Source organism: Tuber melanosporum, assembly GCF_000151645.1.
Source record: "Tuber melanosporum whole genome shotgun sequence assembly, scaffold_24, strain Mel28".
In the NCBI taxonomy this organism is placed as follows: Eukaryota; Fungi; Ascomycota; class Pezizomycetes; order Pezizales; family Tuberaceae; genus Tuber; species Tuber melanosporum.
Window position 1 is genome coordinate 164,919 of NW_003298908.1, and position 17,516 is coordinate 182,434.

The window sequence follows — 17,516 nt, forward strand, 5'->3', positions numbered from 1 at the left end:
AGTAGGGGGTATGACCGAGACAATGGTTTCATTGTTGTATACTCGTAAGGGTCCACCATATAGTGGTCGTGAATCGATCATGGGAGGAGAGGATGGCGGGGCTGACTGTGGGGGTTGTAAATACGACATTGCATCCACGTAGGCTGCTGCTTGTTCGAGTTCTTCAAGGCCTTGGTATCGCGTTGGAGCAGGATTAAGGACATGAGGGTGTTGGGTTGGCTCATTTCCATCGATCCTTTCTTCTTCTCCTTCTGCTGTATCGAAGCTGGTGTCTTTGGAATCATCAGCAGGCATATAGTACGGTCGCTGGTATCTGTTGCCAAACTTGATCTCGGTTTGGTGAAAAGGGCAGGTGTCGTGATAACAGTGGGACCAGTGGGTTCTACTTTGTTCAAGTTCGTGAGGAGGTGTGCTGCGGAGCGTGCAATTGTCTTTCCATTCTTCATCAATGTCCTTTCCTCGTTCTGTTCCGGCAGCACTGTACATGGTGTAAGAGAAAGGATTGGAGGGAGCGGCAGAGCTGGCGGTAGCCATTGACGGTTCTTGTTCATAGGAGGTGTCGTCAGGGCTGTCCTCGCTTTGTCTTGTGTGGTCGTGAACAAGGGGAGGGTTTGCGAGGTCTCGATTCTCATATAGGCGGGAAAGAGCATCAGCTAAATAGTTCGTTCTGCCAGGGGTGTAGATAATTTTTGCATCGTATTTGCTGATTTCGCCTATCCATCTTGTTCTTCTTCTTCCTGGTATCCTTTCTGTTTTAAGATTAGTGAGAGGTTGGTGGTCGGTAACAATAGTGAAGGTATTGCCCATCAGAATGTGGTTGAAAGCGGCGAGGGCATCAATCACAGCCAGGGCTTCCTTGTCTGTTGTTCCATAGTTCATCTGTGAGTTAGTGAACTTCCTGCTGTGTAATGCCGCCAGCCTTGCCGTTTCATGGGAGGCCCCTTGCCCAACCCATACTCCAACTCCAACATCCGATGCGTCAGTAATCAACCATATCGGTTCTGGTTTACTATAGTCGATAGGTTGGATAACATTGGTGTTTTTAATCAATTCCTTGATGTTGGTAAAGGCTTGGTCATGAGTGTGGGTCCAGACAAATTCTGCATTACCGGTAAGGTCCGTGAGCGGCGCTGCTACAGTGGCATGGTGTGGAAGGAACTGGGAAATATAGTTGACTAGTCCTAGGAATCGCATGAGTTCCTTTTGATTCCGGGGTGTTGACCATTCCGTTAAACAGGCTATTTTTCCTGGGGCTGCATGTATTCCTTCATCATCTATAACATGTCCTAGAATATCAAGTTTGTCGGCAAACAGGATTGATTTGTTCCTGCTAGCGTAGAATTTAGCTTCCCTAAGTTTGGTACAAACCAAACCTATGATGGTCAGGCGTGTTCTGTTGCGGTGTTCGAGAAGATGAGAATATCATCAATGTAGACCCAAACAAAATGGTGGAGGTATTCGCTTAGGAGGTTTTCCATAATTCGCATAAAGGTGGCGGGCGCATTCATATCACCTTGTAACATAACTCGGCTAATGAAACTTCCGAAGGGTGTTTTGAAACTGTTGTATCGTTCGCTTTCTGGGTCTAACCTTGTTTGGAAGTAGGCATCGCTTAGGTCAATCTTACTTCGGAATCTAGCCCGTCCAACTGCATTTAGGATCTAGGTTTGGTTCGGGATAGCGGAGCTGTCCATAACCGTATTTTCATTCCGTAGTTTGAGATCAACCAAGGGGCGGATTCTTTTGCCATCTGCTTTGGGTTGAACAAACATAGGAGCGGCACCAGGGGCTTCTGCCCGGTAGATGACTCCTCTTCTTTGTTGTTGGTTGATCCAATCACAAAGTGGGCTTTTGTATGCGTCAGGAATAGAGTAGGTGGGTTGGTTCTTGAGATTGGAAGGGTCTCGGAGGCGGATGTGGTGATTCACTTCTCTCATAGGTGGTAGTTCTTCGGGTATTTGGTCAGGGAAAACATCAGAATACTCATCCAATAGTCGTAGGGCAGTTGTTTCACCGACTGCAGCTCGGTATTCTCCGCTTGTTGGCTTGCATGAGACTCTGACCTTCTGATCTGGGAAATCGATAGTTGATTCCCCACACCTGATTATAGCTTTGTGACGATTCAGGAAGGGCATGCCTATTAGGGCATCGTATTTGGCTAAATTTCCAACCAGCATTTCCTGGGGGGGTAGGACTGCAGAACCAAGTCGAATGGTCGCACTACAAGTTTTATGGCTTGTGGATCGTGATCCTTTTACTGCCATATTGACTGGTATGGTGTTGGCTTAAGGTCTCGGGTAGGGAGTCCATGGACAGAGACAAAGGCATTACTGATCATATCTCTTCCGATTGCACCAGTGTCGAATAGGACTCGAGCCTTTTTGCCATTGATCAGGATAGTGCCTTCTAGAGCAGTGTGTGTTTTGAATGTAGCTGGAGGTCGAACACTGTTGCATTCCACATCGATGTATCCAATGTGGATCTCTTCATATTCACTGGATGGAGCGTAATCACTTTCAATATTGTTTGCCGACGCCTCTTTTTTTATAGCCTTTCCTTTTCCTTTCTTCGTAGGACAGTTCTTTGCCAGGTGCCCTGTTTTTCCACATTCAAAGCATTCTCCCTTTTGCCGTCTCGATTCTTTGGAGGATTTTTTCTTCTTGAAAACTCGTGGGGTATCGTCTTCAGAGTTGCTGGAGGCTTTGTGTTGTGGCTGGCTGTTCCTATTAGAGGATGTCTGTGTTTTGTAGGCCTTAGTCTCATGGAGAATGGCGTCCTTTCGTTCTGCTCTAGCAATTATTACTGCAATATCATCGCCGTCTTCCTCGAGTGGTTCTACCTCTCGCCGGAGGGTAGGGTGCATAGTGTCGTAGAATCGTCGCTTCAGGATGTATTTGGAGATACTTCCTCTCTCCATTCGATCCTTATACATTATTAGGTCCGTGGCCACATCGGTGATTCGCTTGACATGTGTTCCGTTAACTTGCTGGAGCTGGTTGAATTTGTTGTATAGGAGGTCGTTGGTTATAGAGGATTGGAATCGCCCTTTCAAGTAATCGAGAACTGTAGATCCTCTTAATCTTACATTCCCGCCGAAGTCCTTATAGCATTGGTGGTATGCGTCGGTTGCCTTTCCTTCACAGAATGATCCAATGATAAGTCCGGTTGTAGAGTCTTCCACATCCTTTCCTTGTAAGAGTAGGAAGTGTGAGAGTTCTGTGGCCCATCGTTCAAAAGCTTCAGGTTTGAGGTCTTTCCCTTCGCCTGTGAATTTCGCTGGGAGGTGAAGTTTAAACTTAGGGGGTTCAAATGCTGCGGGTACCTCCTCTTCTTCAGGTCTTGCCCGAGATTTCCCTCCTCCAGAAGGCCCTCCTCCTGTGCTAGCCATATCTGAATCGCTACTAGATTCGGGGTCGTTTGGGAGTTCAAAGGAAGGCTTCTTTGCTGGAGTAGAAGGGAAGTCTCCTGGAGGTTGTGTATCTTCCGTGTTTGTCGGATCACCGGACTCTTTAGCAGAGTGCCGGGGTTGTTTCTTCCTAGTAAGGTCTTGTCGTGGGATTTGCTTCCCACTCCTGGTCGTCAAAGACTCTATCTTGGGTTTGAGATGAAGCCGAATATACTGAAATTCTGCCGCTTTTCTCCGCTAGCGTTCTGAGGTGGATATCGATAGGTTGATCAGGCCTAAATCCGGGGACAGGTTCTTAACCACTTGTTGAGGTTAAAAAAATGTAACGTGTTCGCAAGGTGCTAATCACGTTATCGATAATAGATACGATAGTTGGCAGGTGGCCTGCTCTTCCAGAGAGCAGGCGAGAGCTGAGAACTAAAGGAGGCTTCGAGGGCGTACTGAGGAACAAAGAAGTAACCGTTCAACCAAGTATATTGAAATACTGTCTGTCAAAGTCTGCCTTTTCTATCGTAGAAACAGGCGGTCTTTAAATACACAAATCTGTTCATGTCTAGCATGAACGAAACTAATCAAGGGTATCAATTGATACTCTTTAGTAAAACTCTTTAAGTATCAAAGCGATACTTAAAACATAACATAAAACAAAACCAAGTATCAAACGATACTTAAAACAAAACTTAAAACAAAACCAAGTATTAAACGATACTTAAAACAAACCAAGTATCAAAGCAATACTTAAAACAAACCAAGTATCAAAGCGATACTTAAAACAAAACATAAAACAAAACCAAGTATCAAACGATACTTAAAACAAACCAAGTATCAAAGCGATACTTAAAACAAAACATAAAACAAAACCAATAACCAAGTACCCGTACCGGTTACAATCAAAGCGATACTTAAAACAAACCAAGTATCAAAGCAATACTTAAAGCAAAACATAAAACAAAACCAATAACCGAGTACCCGTACCGGTTACACACACCGTCCAACCCAGCCGAACTGAAGTCCAACCGAGTTGGGAAAGAGTAAGCAGAGCCAGCTAAAGCCAGCCCTACAGGTCTCGCAACAGGCACGGACCAAGCGACGTGCAAGAGGCATCCCCAACTGATGCGACAAGAAGGGTGAGGGTGAATGAACAGAAGCAGACAAACAGAAGGCAGACCCCACGTGCAATGGGTGAAGCTACCAACCACAGACCACAACCAAACCACCCAAACGCACAGACAACGCGAGTATTTGGCAGCCAATCATCCCACACCACCCCAGGTAGCAATGTAAAACCACACCAGGGGGTAAGATTATTCAGGGTCACAGCCATCCCCACTGCAGTGAGGAGGAGACACCTGACTGAACCACCGTATATGCCGCGAAGACACAACTTCCTAGGGAACGGTGATAAACAACATAGTAGGATTCCGACTGTAGAAACGAAAATGTAACGAGGAGGGACTGGGCGGGTACCACCCTGCCACCTGAGGAATGATGTGGCCGGTACGACAAGTTGATATTTGGGAAGGTCATCAGTCTAACCCAAGGGCATTTTGTATCGTGAGAACTAAGGTCTCTGTTAAAACCCAACAAAAAACATGAGCTGGCCCAAAGAACAACACGGGTGATCACGCTATATACAAAGTTCAATCCTCCCCAATCGAATGCGAACCCTGCGAGTAGACGATAGACAGGAAGCCAAAGAAACTTTACCGAAAGGGGCTCATACGCGACTATGATGAAGAGCTCGAAGTGACAGCATCGTGAGAAGCCATCAGACCATGAAACGAGAAGCAAACAAGTAATCCGCCACGCAATACCTAACAGGCCTCAATACCAAAGACCCCAGGAACTACTGAGCAAACTCAGATATCTCCCCCACAATCCAAGGCATCAAGGCCCATCATGAGTGCAAAAGAAACGCTTGGGGCGAAGCGATGGCATGAAGTTGGAAAAGTACTTAGAACAAAGCGTGAAGAACCTATCTCCCTCGGCCACATCGGCCTCTTTATATAGTGTTCTTCGCTCCCGTAGTCATGTGATCCAAAGTGGTCACATGTGCAAAACCAAATCATAACAAACTAGTCATGTGACCAAAGTGGTCACCTGCTCGAAACCCATGACCTCATAGCGAGGTCATGTGCGAAAGCTCATAAACCAATCATAACACAATAAACAAGTCATATGACTCAACTCAGTCATATGCGTGAAACCCATGAACTTATAATGAGGTCATGTACAAAACATAAATCATATGCGCAAGGCATACCTGTAAGGCACACTCGCAAGGCATACTCGCCAGGGGTACGTCCCATGACTCATATTTGAGGCATGTGCAAAAGCATCATAAATCCCACACATAATAAATCATATGACTCGAATGAGTCATATGTGTGAAACAATAACATACCTGTAACTCATAACCATGTGTCACATGAAAACCTGTTCCATGCCAAGCCATGTTCGTGACAGACATCTGTGTTTGTAGATTCTTCTGGCTCTTTAGCACCGTATCGGTATTGTTTCTTCCTTATAAGGTCTTGCAGTGGGATCTGTTTCCCACTCCTGGTCGTCAAAGACTCTCCAGTACTGTTGAGATGAAGCTGAATGTACTGTGATTTTGCCCCTTCTCTCCGCTAGCATTCTGAGGTGAATGTCGATAGGTTGATTAAGCCTAAATCTGGAGACAGGATCTTAACCACTTGCGGGATTTAAAAACATGTAATGTGTTTGCAATGTGCTAATTACGGTATCTGTAATAGGTACAATAGTTGGCAGATAGCCTACTCTACCAGAAAGAAGGCGAGAGCTGAGAACTAAATGAGGGTTTAGAGGTGTACCGGGAAAACTTAAAGAGCAACTATTCAACTAAGTATATTAAAATACTGTCTGTCGAAGTCTGCCTTTTCCATCGTGGAATCAGGCGGTCTCTAAATAAACAAATCTGTTTATGTCTAGCATAAATGAAACTAATTAAAGGTATCAAGGAATACACTTTGGTACAACAAATTAAGTATCAAAATGATACTTAAAACAAAACATAAAACAAAATCAAGTATCACAGTGATACTTACAATACTTAAAACAAACTAAGTATCAAAGCAATACTTAAAACGTAAAACAAAACCAAGTATCAAACGATACTTAAAACAAACTGAATATCAAAGTAATACTTAAAACAAAACATAAAATACAACCAATAACCAAGTACTCATACCAATTACAAACAGTATTTACGGTTTCAACAAAGGCTTATAGGAGAACTTCCAGTCAGGAGACGGCCTTCCAGTACTCTACAAGTGCCATCCCCACTTGGTAGACCTCGGGATGACACTATTTTATTGGAATCCCCAGCCATTCCATCTGCATCTCCAGCAATTATGCTTGAGGACGATGATATTCTCTCACCGGAGGACTTTGAAAGGGAAGCGGGCCACTGGCTGAATGACATGCCCAATCCCATGTTACAAGATGAGCTTGATGAGTATTTTATTTGGACACTAGACGATTTGTTCGATCAGCATTCAGATTTGGTGTACAATCCCACCTGGACACATGGGCAAGAATGGGTTCAGGATGAGGAGGATTTCTTTTCCGTTATTGCAGAGTTTTTGAAAGGTGATAAAATCAATGAGGTTATGCAGCGTGAGGTTCTTCAAGCAACCAAAGGATATTTGCGGGATATTTAGGAATTTTCTACTTTCTTACTGTATTTTAATTTGTTTCTTTGCCTTCAACTCGCTTCAAATGTCATTGTTTTTTTGTTTTGTCAGAAGGGGTTCTATCTTCTTGTAACCCCCCGGTTCGAAAAAGCGCGTTCCAGCCCTTCGATCGTTTTTTTGATCCAACCCCCCCTTCCTTGCAACATTGCATAACACCACAGACGACTCCCACCGCCTCAGCCCTATGCAAATCACCAAATAGGGTGCTGATACATTCCAGTGCGCCAGCAGAGGACGCAGAACAACCCTCCCACACTTCGACCCTCCAGGACAGGCGCTGCACACACTTGGCGATAAGGAAGTACAAGTATGGTATCATACGCTGAGGCGCGCGCATGTTTCGTGCATCTATCCTCAATCAGCCTAATACTCGTTCTCGTACTGTAAATAAGATCGCCGAAACAGAGTGGGGAAGAGGACTGGATGGAATAAGCTTCGCGCCAAACGAGGTGTGGTCATATGTAAGGGTCTGGAACTATTTTTAGGTGGGGTTAAGCTTCATGGGATCTTGGCTTGATCTGGAGAAGGGTCCCGTACCGGTATTCTGTAGAAAATTGCTAACCGTGCCAATGTTAGTATTGCGAGAGAGGGGTATGAAGAAGTACTGTACGGTACTGTAAGGGCAGGGGGGTGGTGTTTCCTTTCTAGCTTCGTTCCCATAGTATGATATTTACGTCTCCACGCTGCGTACCGTGTTTGGAAGGTAGAAGCCGTTGGAAGCTGGTATAGTATCATACAAGTATGAGGTTGGTGACAAAATGGAGAGCAGTATGGCGTGTATCATGAGAGCACAAACGATGCGACTTCACGCTCTTAGTGCAATACGTTTTGAAGCTGTAAAAAAATTGGGGGGAAATTGGCTGTATGGTCTAAGATCCTCCCCAAGTGCTCACAGATTATTACAATATTTTGGCATACAATGATAAAGTTGAAGTTCGGAACGGGGCCAAGTCTCTCGCCATTCCGCAAGCAAAATTATCAGAAATTACGCCAAGACTAATGTGCCAACCATGGCTCTCTTGATATAACAGATGAAGATTTGGTTTGAATTGCCCCACTGGATCAGTGATTGGGAGGTTGTGAATATGGCTGTTTTCAGTGGAAAACATTTAAGTTACGCTGATCATCTTTCCCCAGCGCCAGCCCCGTGCGCTGAGGGACATAAGAATCCCCATTCCAAGAAACCTTACAGTAGTAGGCTGGACCCCCCGTGACCATTGTACTCACAGCGTGGTCGCCTTTTTTCCAGTATCCTATTTGTAAAGGAAAATTACAAGTCTTCATGATGTAATTGACTTAAGACATCCTCGCTAAGGGTACCGGTAGCACGCATTCCGCACCTCTATCGTATCTCTCCTCACACCCTGGCGGAGCACAGTAAAATTAAGCTCCGCCGGGGCAGGTTGGGGGGGGGTTCGGCGGTGGGACAAGGGGCGCTCGTGTTGTGCTCATGCAGTAGCTCTAACCAGAGCAACATTGGCAATTTACACTGATCAGGAAAGGAGGAATAAGGTACATGTTCGAACAAGATTTTATTCCTGTTTTTGATCTCGAAATCGCTGTAAAGCTCCATACACCAACTCTGTACCGTATTGTAAAGTCTCGTACCGGTATATAATTGGCCATCTCTGTAGCAGGGGTTAATCTCCAGTCCACCCACGATAGGTCTAGTTTGATAGGTTGCTACTGTAGAGTTGGTATTACAAGTTGATAATTTAAGATCCAACCAACTCAGCAAACTCATGACTTCACCGCGTGAGGAAAATACTACCGATAATCCCCAATCCTTAAGGTGTTTTGTCTCTGAATACGGATATTACTGTAACCCCTACCACGGGGATAGCCAATTATACAAAGATTTTACGATGCTGTAAAGTCAAGGCTAAACCTTTTGGGGATCAGATTTTGACGCAATAGTAGGTTTCACCTCAGCCGTTTCTTTGTCTCATGGTAAAAAAAAATATGTGTCTGTTCTCGCCATGCAACTGGTAATGAGGGACTGTCCTGGGGTTTGGTAGAAAGGGAGAGGTCATATCAAATAAAGTATCTTGTATCATACCGATGTCTGTGCGACACGAACTCTCCACTTGACGTTTTTTTTAGTGGGGACGCTCCTACCGGTACCACGCATGGGTACCGATCGGTGATACGGGTAATGTCGTAGCTGCAAGCAATGCCAAGTTGTAGTATGACAGCTTCCACTCGAGTACCGTACCGGTATTTCTGCCCCTAGGTCCTTCAATACTCTGGTGATTTGGGGCGGGTTGGGTTTTGGCTGGCCCCTACTTCAATTGTCAGTTCCGTGTCTCGAAGGTTTCCGTGCTCTCTCGCGCTTGGTACCTCTTAAGGGATTATTGCTCCGCTGCCGGACCTTTCCTACCGGTGTTTAGACGGTGGGAGCGCGAGAAAAGCGGGTGAGGTTCCATCCGTGTCTCCCGGTTAACTATTACGGGTATTCTCTCCCATACAGGTACCTTTTTGCCTACCGGTATCGCACGATCCATGATGCAAGCCGAGTCACGGGCCCTGCCCCAAAATAGCCCTGGCAAGCTCACAGAAGGGAGATGGGGATTTCGCGACCTCATGACACTGTGCGGCACATAATGACAGATAGCATAATATTATCAAGAATTTGGAATAGCATCAAAAGAGTTCAGAGAGTCGCATGTAGAGTAGTTTCCCGATGGGTAGATTATTAACTAAAGATGTTTCCATCGCAAGAACCTAAAGTCGTGGTAAAGTAGTACGTTCCCATTCCCCATCCCGTCAATAAACAGCGCTCTAACAAAAAAAGATATATCTATCAAACAGACGATGTATGATAGACGAGAAAACATGCCAGAATCCAAGCCAATTCAACTCGATTCAATCTCAACTACAATCGTTTATCCCCCCACATTTAGATCAAGAACGCGACTGCCGCTGCGCCAACAGCGCCGACGGTGGTGAGTTGCGCGACGTGGTTTGGCAAGCCAAAGCTTGGTGTTCCGGACGCTGGAGAATATTGTCAGCACTTGTTAAGAGATCAAGGATCTTTAGAGATGGAATCAACCTTGTGCTCCCTCCTCCTCAGTGCTGCTGCTCTTGCTAGACTTGGTCTTGCCCTTTGGCGAGCGAACGACAATATCGGGCTGTCCCTCGAACAGTGCACGACGGTCGATAGCGGACGCGACGATCGGTGTAGTCATGAATGCGATGATGGAAATGAGGAAAGAGATGAAGATGGCAGTTCTCATTGTGATTGATTGGTAGTGGGACTCGTGAAAACTGTGTATCGGGAGGATCGGTGAGTTTGGGTCGTAAGGTGTTGGACTTCCCAAGGTATGAGGTTCTGCAAGACTGGGTGGTTGAAAATGGGACGAGAGCTTGAAAGGGAGGTGGTGGATATTTAAGCTTTCATCATAAATTTTTTTTTTTTGATCCAGCCAAACACCCAACACATTTTAGGCTCATCACACACCCCATATGCGCCCCGTGAAACATAACGTACAGGGAGGCCGTAACTTGAAAGAAAAATAGATTTAAGCCTTTGCTTTTCGATTTCGGGCGGTGCACGGTGCCAGCAAAGTGGTTGCCCCTCCATCCATTCCTCCTGAACGAGTTATGGAAGGACTTGTCAGTTGGGGGCGCTCGCTCGCCTTCCCCGGACCAATCCTCCATAACGTAAGGGATGCAGGGAAGTTACCCTATGAGACATTCACTGATATCCCAAGTGTCCTAAGTTAAGAATAGGAAAAAGGAAAGAAAACCTGTTATCATATCGTCTCATATTGAACCATCCATTTATGCTCCAATCTCCCAACCATGCGCACTGCCATCCGCCATCACCTCTACTCGAGTATGATACCGGTGCTCGAGTAGCTAGCCGGGGCTGAGAAAATGAGGGGCACTCCATGAAATCAACTTCAGTAACTAAGTTAGTACCGTACTCGAGTATTGATTTCGAACTCGCTTATTACACGTGTACTCGAGTACGGGCATTCAGCCCCGGGCGAAAAGGTCCCTTTTTCGAGTGCAGATACACGAGCACAAAAAGCCATTGCTCGCACGGTCCTTTAACCAATAAAGCTTGCATAAACGTTTTTTTCAACGCTGGGCTGATGCCTCCCTGCTCGACCCGCACTAGAACAATAACGGTTATGATACCGTTAGCTGAGTACTCGAGTGCCGGTTCTAAAACGAGTCGTGAGGATTCCCCTCAAGCCACGGATTGAGACAAGTAAAAGGGAAAAAAAATACAATATGCCTTACTCTATGAGGCAACTCCAACGTCCTTGCAAGATTCTCAGTTATTCCAGTCTTTACCGTCCTCCACCGCAGCCCGCAGCAGCAAGGGTAGACAAGCCTTGCCAAATCAAGATTCAGCTCAGTGCTCATTTTAACTTGCTGTGAGTACTCGAGTGGCGCATACCGGTACTCGAGTATACAAGTAGCACGCGACCCGCTCGCACGGATCCATCGAAATTGATTAGAAATACGGTACGAGTACTTACAGGCTACTCGAGTAGCACGATCTTTGGTTTCAAGGTCCATTATCCTTCCCCTCAGTCTTGCTGACTGGGGTGGCCGATTGATGCTGTGAGAAGCATAATCACTCCGGAATCGTTCCTCGAGCAGTAAGATTAGGCCTCCGGAGGCCTTGGCTGTCCTGTCGCCAACGTCCCTTGCCCTAGTAGGCTACCGGCATTTCAGCTTGGCACCAACCAAGGGCAAGCTGGTTCAGATTGGTCCTGTTCGGGATTCTCCTTGGCTTGTGGTGGGTTGGGGGGCCTGCGGTTGGTACGAGTAGGAGATTCGGAGCACGAAGGCATGCATAATGTGCCGTACTCGTATTCCGTACAGTACTCGTGAACGGGTAACTGTACTAGCCGATTTAAAAAGTATTCGGACACCAGCCGCGAATTTGTATGAGGCTTAGCGCCAAGGTGTCCGAATACTTTTTAAATCGGCTAGTAGTACCGTACCCTACTCGTATACTCGAGTATTAGACCTGCGGTGTGGGCCTTGAAGAATGCCTTTCCTCATTCCCGTAATTGTCCGGTTCGGGCACGATAACAATTTGCGATGAGCTTGGCTAACAAGCCTGGTTAGTCAGAGATACGGTGCAAAAGTCCCCAACAATGATTCTGAATTGCCTTTTCCCTGGATTCTTATTGGCCACCGTGTTACTCCTCGATACGAGGTTGGCACTGTGTCCTGGCCATGACCGGTGTTACCGGTATGGTGTTATGGCATTCAGGTAATTTCGCAAATCAAAATGCACCGTACCTACAAGTACTAGCGCATCCACACTCGTCCAATCAATTCGGTGGGGAGCACACCAGGTGTCCAGTCCAACAATGAACCCTGTCCGGCTGTCTATTGCTCCGAATACGGTGTCACAGCCCTGACCGCACACCATCAAACACCACAACACTTTGGGGTCAATCAATCCTGATTTTAACGCTCTGATTAAATACTAAAACAATCCGGTAATCATACAGCGCTACGGTACTCGGGAATAGTAATAAAGGGCGGAAGAAGGATCAGCAAGATCCTATGCGGTCGCGGGCAACTGTTTAATATCAGTGGAAAGGAAGACAAGGCCTGGTTGACATGAGTAACCGGGAGGGATACCCAGTGAATTATCTTACGAACAGGCGGAGGATGCTCAGGTAGTGTGAGGTAAGAATCATGAAGTTTGGCCCCATAGAAATTGTTTGCAACCCTGAGCAGCCCTTCAGAACCTTCAATTCTCATCTCGGGAGGGAAGTAAGCAGAATTGCCCTTTATGACCATCCCTGAGTACCGGTACTACCGTGGCGGCGACAATCGAATAGGACGGCTCATCGGAGGTCGCTGTTAAGAATATGAAACCACCTTTGATAGCAGCGATCCGTTCTATCGAGCTGTGAACCCCCCATAGGGTAGCAGTGCTACGTGTAATCGCTTGGCGAGGCAAATACGATACTTTTACCATAAAACTATTTGGTCTACCGTACTGGAATACTTGAACCTCACCCGAGGACGTTAGACTATCCTTTGCTAGTGGGGTGTGGCACATTTTTACGTTTCTTTGTCTTTCGCTGAGGCCGAGGAGATTGGCTTTACAAGCCGCAGTGCTTCCGCCCCCCCTGTCCAAGAGAAGGGGGATTCTGGACGTCTCAGCGCGAGGTTCATTTATTCCGGTAAATACGATAGGCATTTGTTTTAACAAAATGGTGAGGGCAGGGCAGGGAGAGGAAGAAGGGGGGGGGTGCTGCGGCAGAGATATGGTGGGGCAGGGAGAGACGGGCGGGAATGTGTGGGAACACGATGTGTGTTGATTTAAGCTTCCATTATCGGGATAGGAGGGTGTGAGCCGGACTCTACCGCCCGAGTGGTGTGCTGCTGTGGTGCTTGGTGCCAGGGGTGATTTTTTGATGCCGGGTCGGCGATACAAGGATAAATAAATTATATTGAATTGATGCGTGAAATGTGGCCAGGGGACTTTGGGTGAAGTATTCACTTTGTATAAATTTATTATCCTTGTTATGCCGACCTGGTTTTAACAAAGGAAAGGCAAGTTGGTACGGTACCGGTATTCTCTGTAATTGGATATCTTATGCTGCATTTTTCACATTGATATTGCGATTAGAGCGGCATCGTGGGCGGTGAAATAGTTCAATTTCAATACCATAAAAATGATCACCGCCTATCACTCCAAAAGAGCGGTACCAACTGCTGCTTGCCAGATTCAAAAGTATTCTGGGATTGGGTCGGTGGCCTTGGCGCCAATACGGTAGCCCCGAGAAAGTGCAGGTGGTAAGCCTTCCGCTCGCTTCACCCCCACTTCTTGTCATACCAAGATATGATGCACCATTGTGCGTGATAATAAGAAGAGGTACGGTAAGGAACCAGACAGCGGAAGCAAGATTTATTTCCGACTAAATATATAGTAGATGGGATAACTCCACACCACTAAAATTAATCCTGCTTTACTCGAGTACCGTACTCTCTTTTTGTCTCCATTAGTCAGTCAGCTGTTTCCTTCCCAACCATGCATGAGCTCTCGGCGCCAGGCCCAATGACCATTTCCGAATACTTTTGAACCTGACAGGTACTATACTCGAGTAGTGCCCACCCGCATCCGATTCTCCTGATTGCGGTAGACTGTTCAGCACAATCATATATCTAGCGGATAGGTGCCGATGTCTAGATGATTATCCCGCCTGGAAAGGTATGTCAACCAATGGAATAAGCGGGAATTGCTGAGTGTATACCGGTATGCTAACTTACATCTTAGAACATACCCCCGAGGCTCACTCGGAGCGGATAGCAGGCAGGCCTGGATTCCTGTTGGAAGTGTAACCCCCCCGGTGGCCGGGATTTCGTTTCCTGGGCAATCCCGAACCACGAATAGGAGCCGAAGTGGCATTGAAGAGAGAGTGGAGGGGGAGGCCTTAACTTTGTGCCCGTCCATAATTTGGTGGGAAAATGCAATGAAGAAACACATTTACGGGTATCAGCTCACTTGTGCTGTCTTTGTGTTACTTCGTTCCGCTGTGCTTGGGCGGGTACAGCTGCATCCGTAAAGTTCTCGTACCTTTCCTAGTGCTCCGGCCCTTGGAAACGCTTTGCTAAACCCTCTCTCTCATTATTCGGCAAAGCAAATTGCGATAAAACTTTACAGTATCCCTAGAAGCTTATCCGAGAGCAGTCATCTGGAAGCTCTTCTCTTGTTGTTAATAGGTACAGATCTTGGGGTACAAGGGAGGGCATGGAAATTTTACGAATGCGGCTGTACTACTCGAGTATGGAGGTTAGTGATGAGGCCAGCGGGGTATCATACAAGTACAGTTGGCCGAAGACGTGTGCAGGGCACAGGAATCTGTGGATATGTCCCCGGCAATCCGTATCCCTGTCCATCTCATCACTAACCTCCATACCCTAATACATGTACACCTTTCATTTCGTTATGGACTTGGACAGGGTGAGGCCCCAGGCACAAACTATCACTCGCGCTAGTTGGGTTATGGTTGTCAAATGCATGACTTCAATGTGATAGAAAGCATGCATATGTCGGGGCACCTGCCGTGCTACTTGGGGCATTGGGATTTGGGAGATGACAAGAGTCATGTTGATATTGACGCCACTGGTTACTATAAACAGGGCAGTTTCAGGTGCATTCGTCGTCTGAAGAGCGCAAGAAATTCTCATTCTTTCCCAAAAGAACGCTGTCTCATATACTCTACTCGAGTAGATATGTTCGATCTCCGATTTCTTGTTCGCAAACTCCGAAAATAGCGCTCACCCCACATTCCTGTCGAACCAGGCGCTTTCCAGCATCGCTCCTCCTCCGATATATACATTCGCATGACTTGATGGTTGGGGATGGCCTCCAAACCTCATATTATAACCAGCCAGAGGGTTTCCGAGGATATCGTATTTCAGAACACTTCTGGGATACCGGCATCTCAGGATTGCAATGGCCTCTAAAGAGTTGCAAAATTTCTTTCGCCCCGGGTATTAACCTAGCTCAAATGGCCTGTCTCTTAGCTCGCGCTGAACGGATACAACGCCCCACTACCCTCACCGTTTCATGGATTGAGACTGCTGCTTCGGGTCTCACTATAAATTGTGAAAGTGCTGATATCTTGCATAACTCTTCCGTGAGATGATCTTAGCCTGTTGAAGGGCTAGCTGCCATTCCTTTTGTGAGATGATTTGGCTAGGCTACAACTGTATTAAAAGACTTTAACATGACCTCGGCGGGAATTGATTGCGACAGAAGACTGTGTAACATGACCGTGAATGATAAAAAGGGATGATGCTAAACTCTTTTGAGGTAAAAAAGGGATGCAGCTATTTGTTTCTAGTCTGGAGATGATTGTGGTTTGCTTCTATATTCCCCCCTAATAAAATAAAGTTGCGCTTACAAGGTTTTCATATATCCAGCTACAGTATTATCATACCTTACAGGGAATTATAGCGCATGAGATATCCTATGGAACGAATCTTCAGTAACCCCGTCTAATCAAGTATGATAATTCAAAATTGACAGCTGCTGTGGGTTGCAGGAAAAGTATTCTGCAATGCAATCACGTGGCCCATTCTTGGAATGAATCATTTTGTCCAACTGCGCAGGATCCTTAGTCAGCTCTGTCGCGTTGCTTCCAGCCAATGTTGCAAGGAAGGGGGGGTTGAATCAAAAAACGATCGAAGGGCTGGAACGCGCTTTTTCGAACCGGGGGGTTACAAGAAGATAGAACCCCTTCTGACAAAACAAAAAACAATGACATTTGAAGCGAGTTGAAGGCAAAGAAACAAATTAAAATATAGTAGAATTTCCAGTGTTCTCCTGGAATGGGAGGCATGTTCGCGTGAAATTTGCTGATACTAAAACAGGTACGATCAAACTGGTACGATAGGATTCTTGGTAGATTTTTTTGCTAATTTACTTCTCTTTCCCTGCTTCTGAGCAATGAATATTTCCCCCTACTTTTGCTTACTAAGACATTATTGAACCCCCCCTTTTATCCCCATTTTCAGAATCCCCGATTCAAACCCCCTCCCTTCTAACCCCCCGGGTTCGATCACCGAAGGCCTTCTTTTCAACATTGCTTCCAGCGCCATTGGCCTCGCTGCTAGCTGCCAGTGAAGCGCGATTTCCAAAACACGTGTCACTCCACTTTTCTCTTTGATTACCACACCTATACGCACATTTAGTCTTTACGTTTTCTCCACGACATTGTATTTCACCTGATATCCCATGGACAAAGCACTTGGAATCGGACCTAGTTGAGTCGTATAGACTTAATAGCGAGTATGATGAGAATCTGTTACGGTATTGGGAATATCCACAGGGACGGCCGATGGAAAGCTGGAGTGTGGGTGAGGTTCTTGGACGTGGCGGCCACAGCGTTGTTCGCAAGCACCGGGAAGAATTGACGGGTAGGGTACGAGTGGTCAAATCTATCGTGAAAAGTGAATACCCCTTTCACGCTCGGGAGTTTAATATAATGGCTATCTTGAACAAGGTTAGAACCATTGCTTTCTCTATAAATAGGCTATCTACTTATTATCATTGATTATCTTAGTTTGAGTATCGATCATTGTTTGTTGAATTTTTTTGGGTGGTTTGAAGATAGCGACCGGCTCTATATCGCGATGGAATATTTTGAACAGGGAGATCTTCGAAAGCATCTGAATGAGCCACTGCCTGAGGAGGTTGTGCAGCAAATCACTAAGCAAGTGCTCAAGGGTTTACAAGTGATGCATGAGAATGGAATTGCCCATCGGGATTTAAAACCAGACGTATGTTCCTCCTCACCGCTATGGGTTTCCGGCTTTTAGGGTAGGGGCTAGACTAACTAGTGTATATACAAGCACAGAATATATTCGTTGTTTCCATGTCCCCTGTCTGGGTGAAACTA

The 17,516-nt window shown here is 46.1% G+C and overlaps 2 protein-coding genes; both read right to left on the reverse strand.

Moving 5' to 3' along the window:
- Positions 1-9,788: 9,788 nt before the first annotated feature.
- Positions 9,789-11,368, reverse strand: GSTUM_00006060001 (uncharacterized protein). XM_002838219.2 has 2 exons: positions 10,175-11,368; positions 9,789-10,116 (listed from the first exon to the last, which is right to left on the reverse strand). The coding sequence occupies exons 1-2, from the start codon at positions 10,356-10,358 to the stop codon at positions 10,022-10,024; spliced, it is 279 nt and encodes a 92-aa protein (XP_002838265.1). The 5' UTR covers positions 10,359-11,368; the 3' UTR covers positions 9,789-10,021.
- A 4,421-nt stretch (positions 11,369-15,789) lies between these two features.
- GSTUM_00006061001 (uncharacterized protein) lies at positions 15,790-16,493 on the reverse strand. XM_052355759.1 has 1 exon: positions 15,790-16,493. The coding sequence occupies exon 1, from the start codon at positions 16,455-16,457 to the stop codon at positions 16,233-16,235; it is 225 nt and encodes a 74-aa protein (XP_052211727.1). The 5' UTR covers positions 16,458-16,493; the 3' UTR covers positions 15,790-16,232.
- Between the last annotated feature and the right edge of the window lie 1,023 nt (positions 16,494-17,516).

Excerpts from the sequence above, each read along its gene's own strand:
- GSTUM_00006060001 (XM_002838219.2), bottom strand. The coding sequence starts at position 10,358 with ATGAGAACTGCCATCTTCATCTCTTTCCTCATTTCCATCATCGCATTC. Across the intron at positions 10,117-10,174 it reads TGAGGAGGAGGGAGCACAAG|CGTCCGGAACACCAAGCTTT; the intron begins GTTGATTCCATC and ends AATATTCTCCAG.
- GSTUM_00006061001 (XM_052355759.1), bottom strand. The coding sequence starts at position 16,457 with ATGCCTCCCATTCCAGGAGAACACTGGAAATTCTACTATATTTTAATT.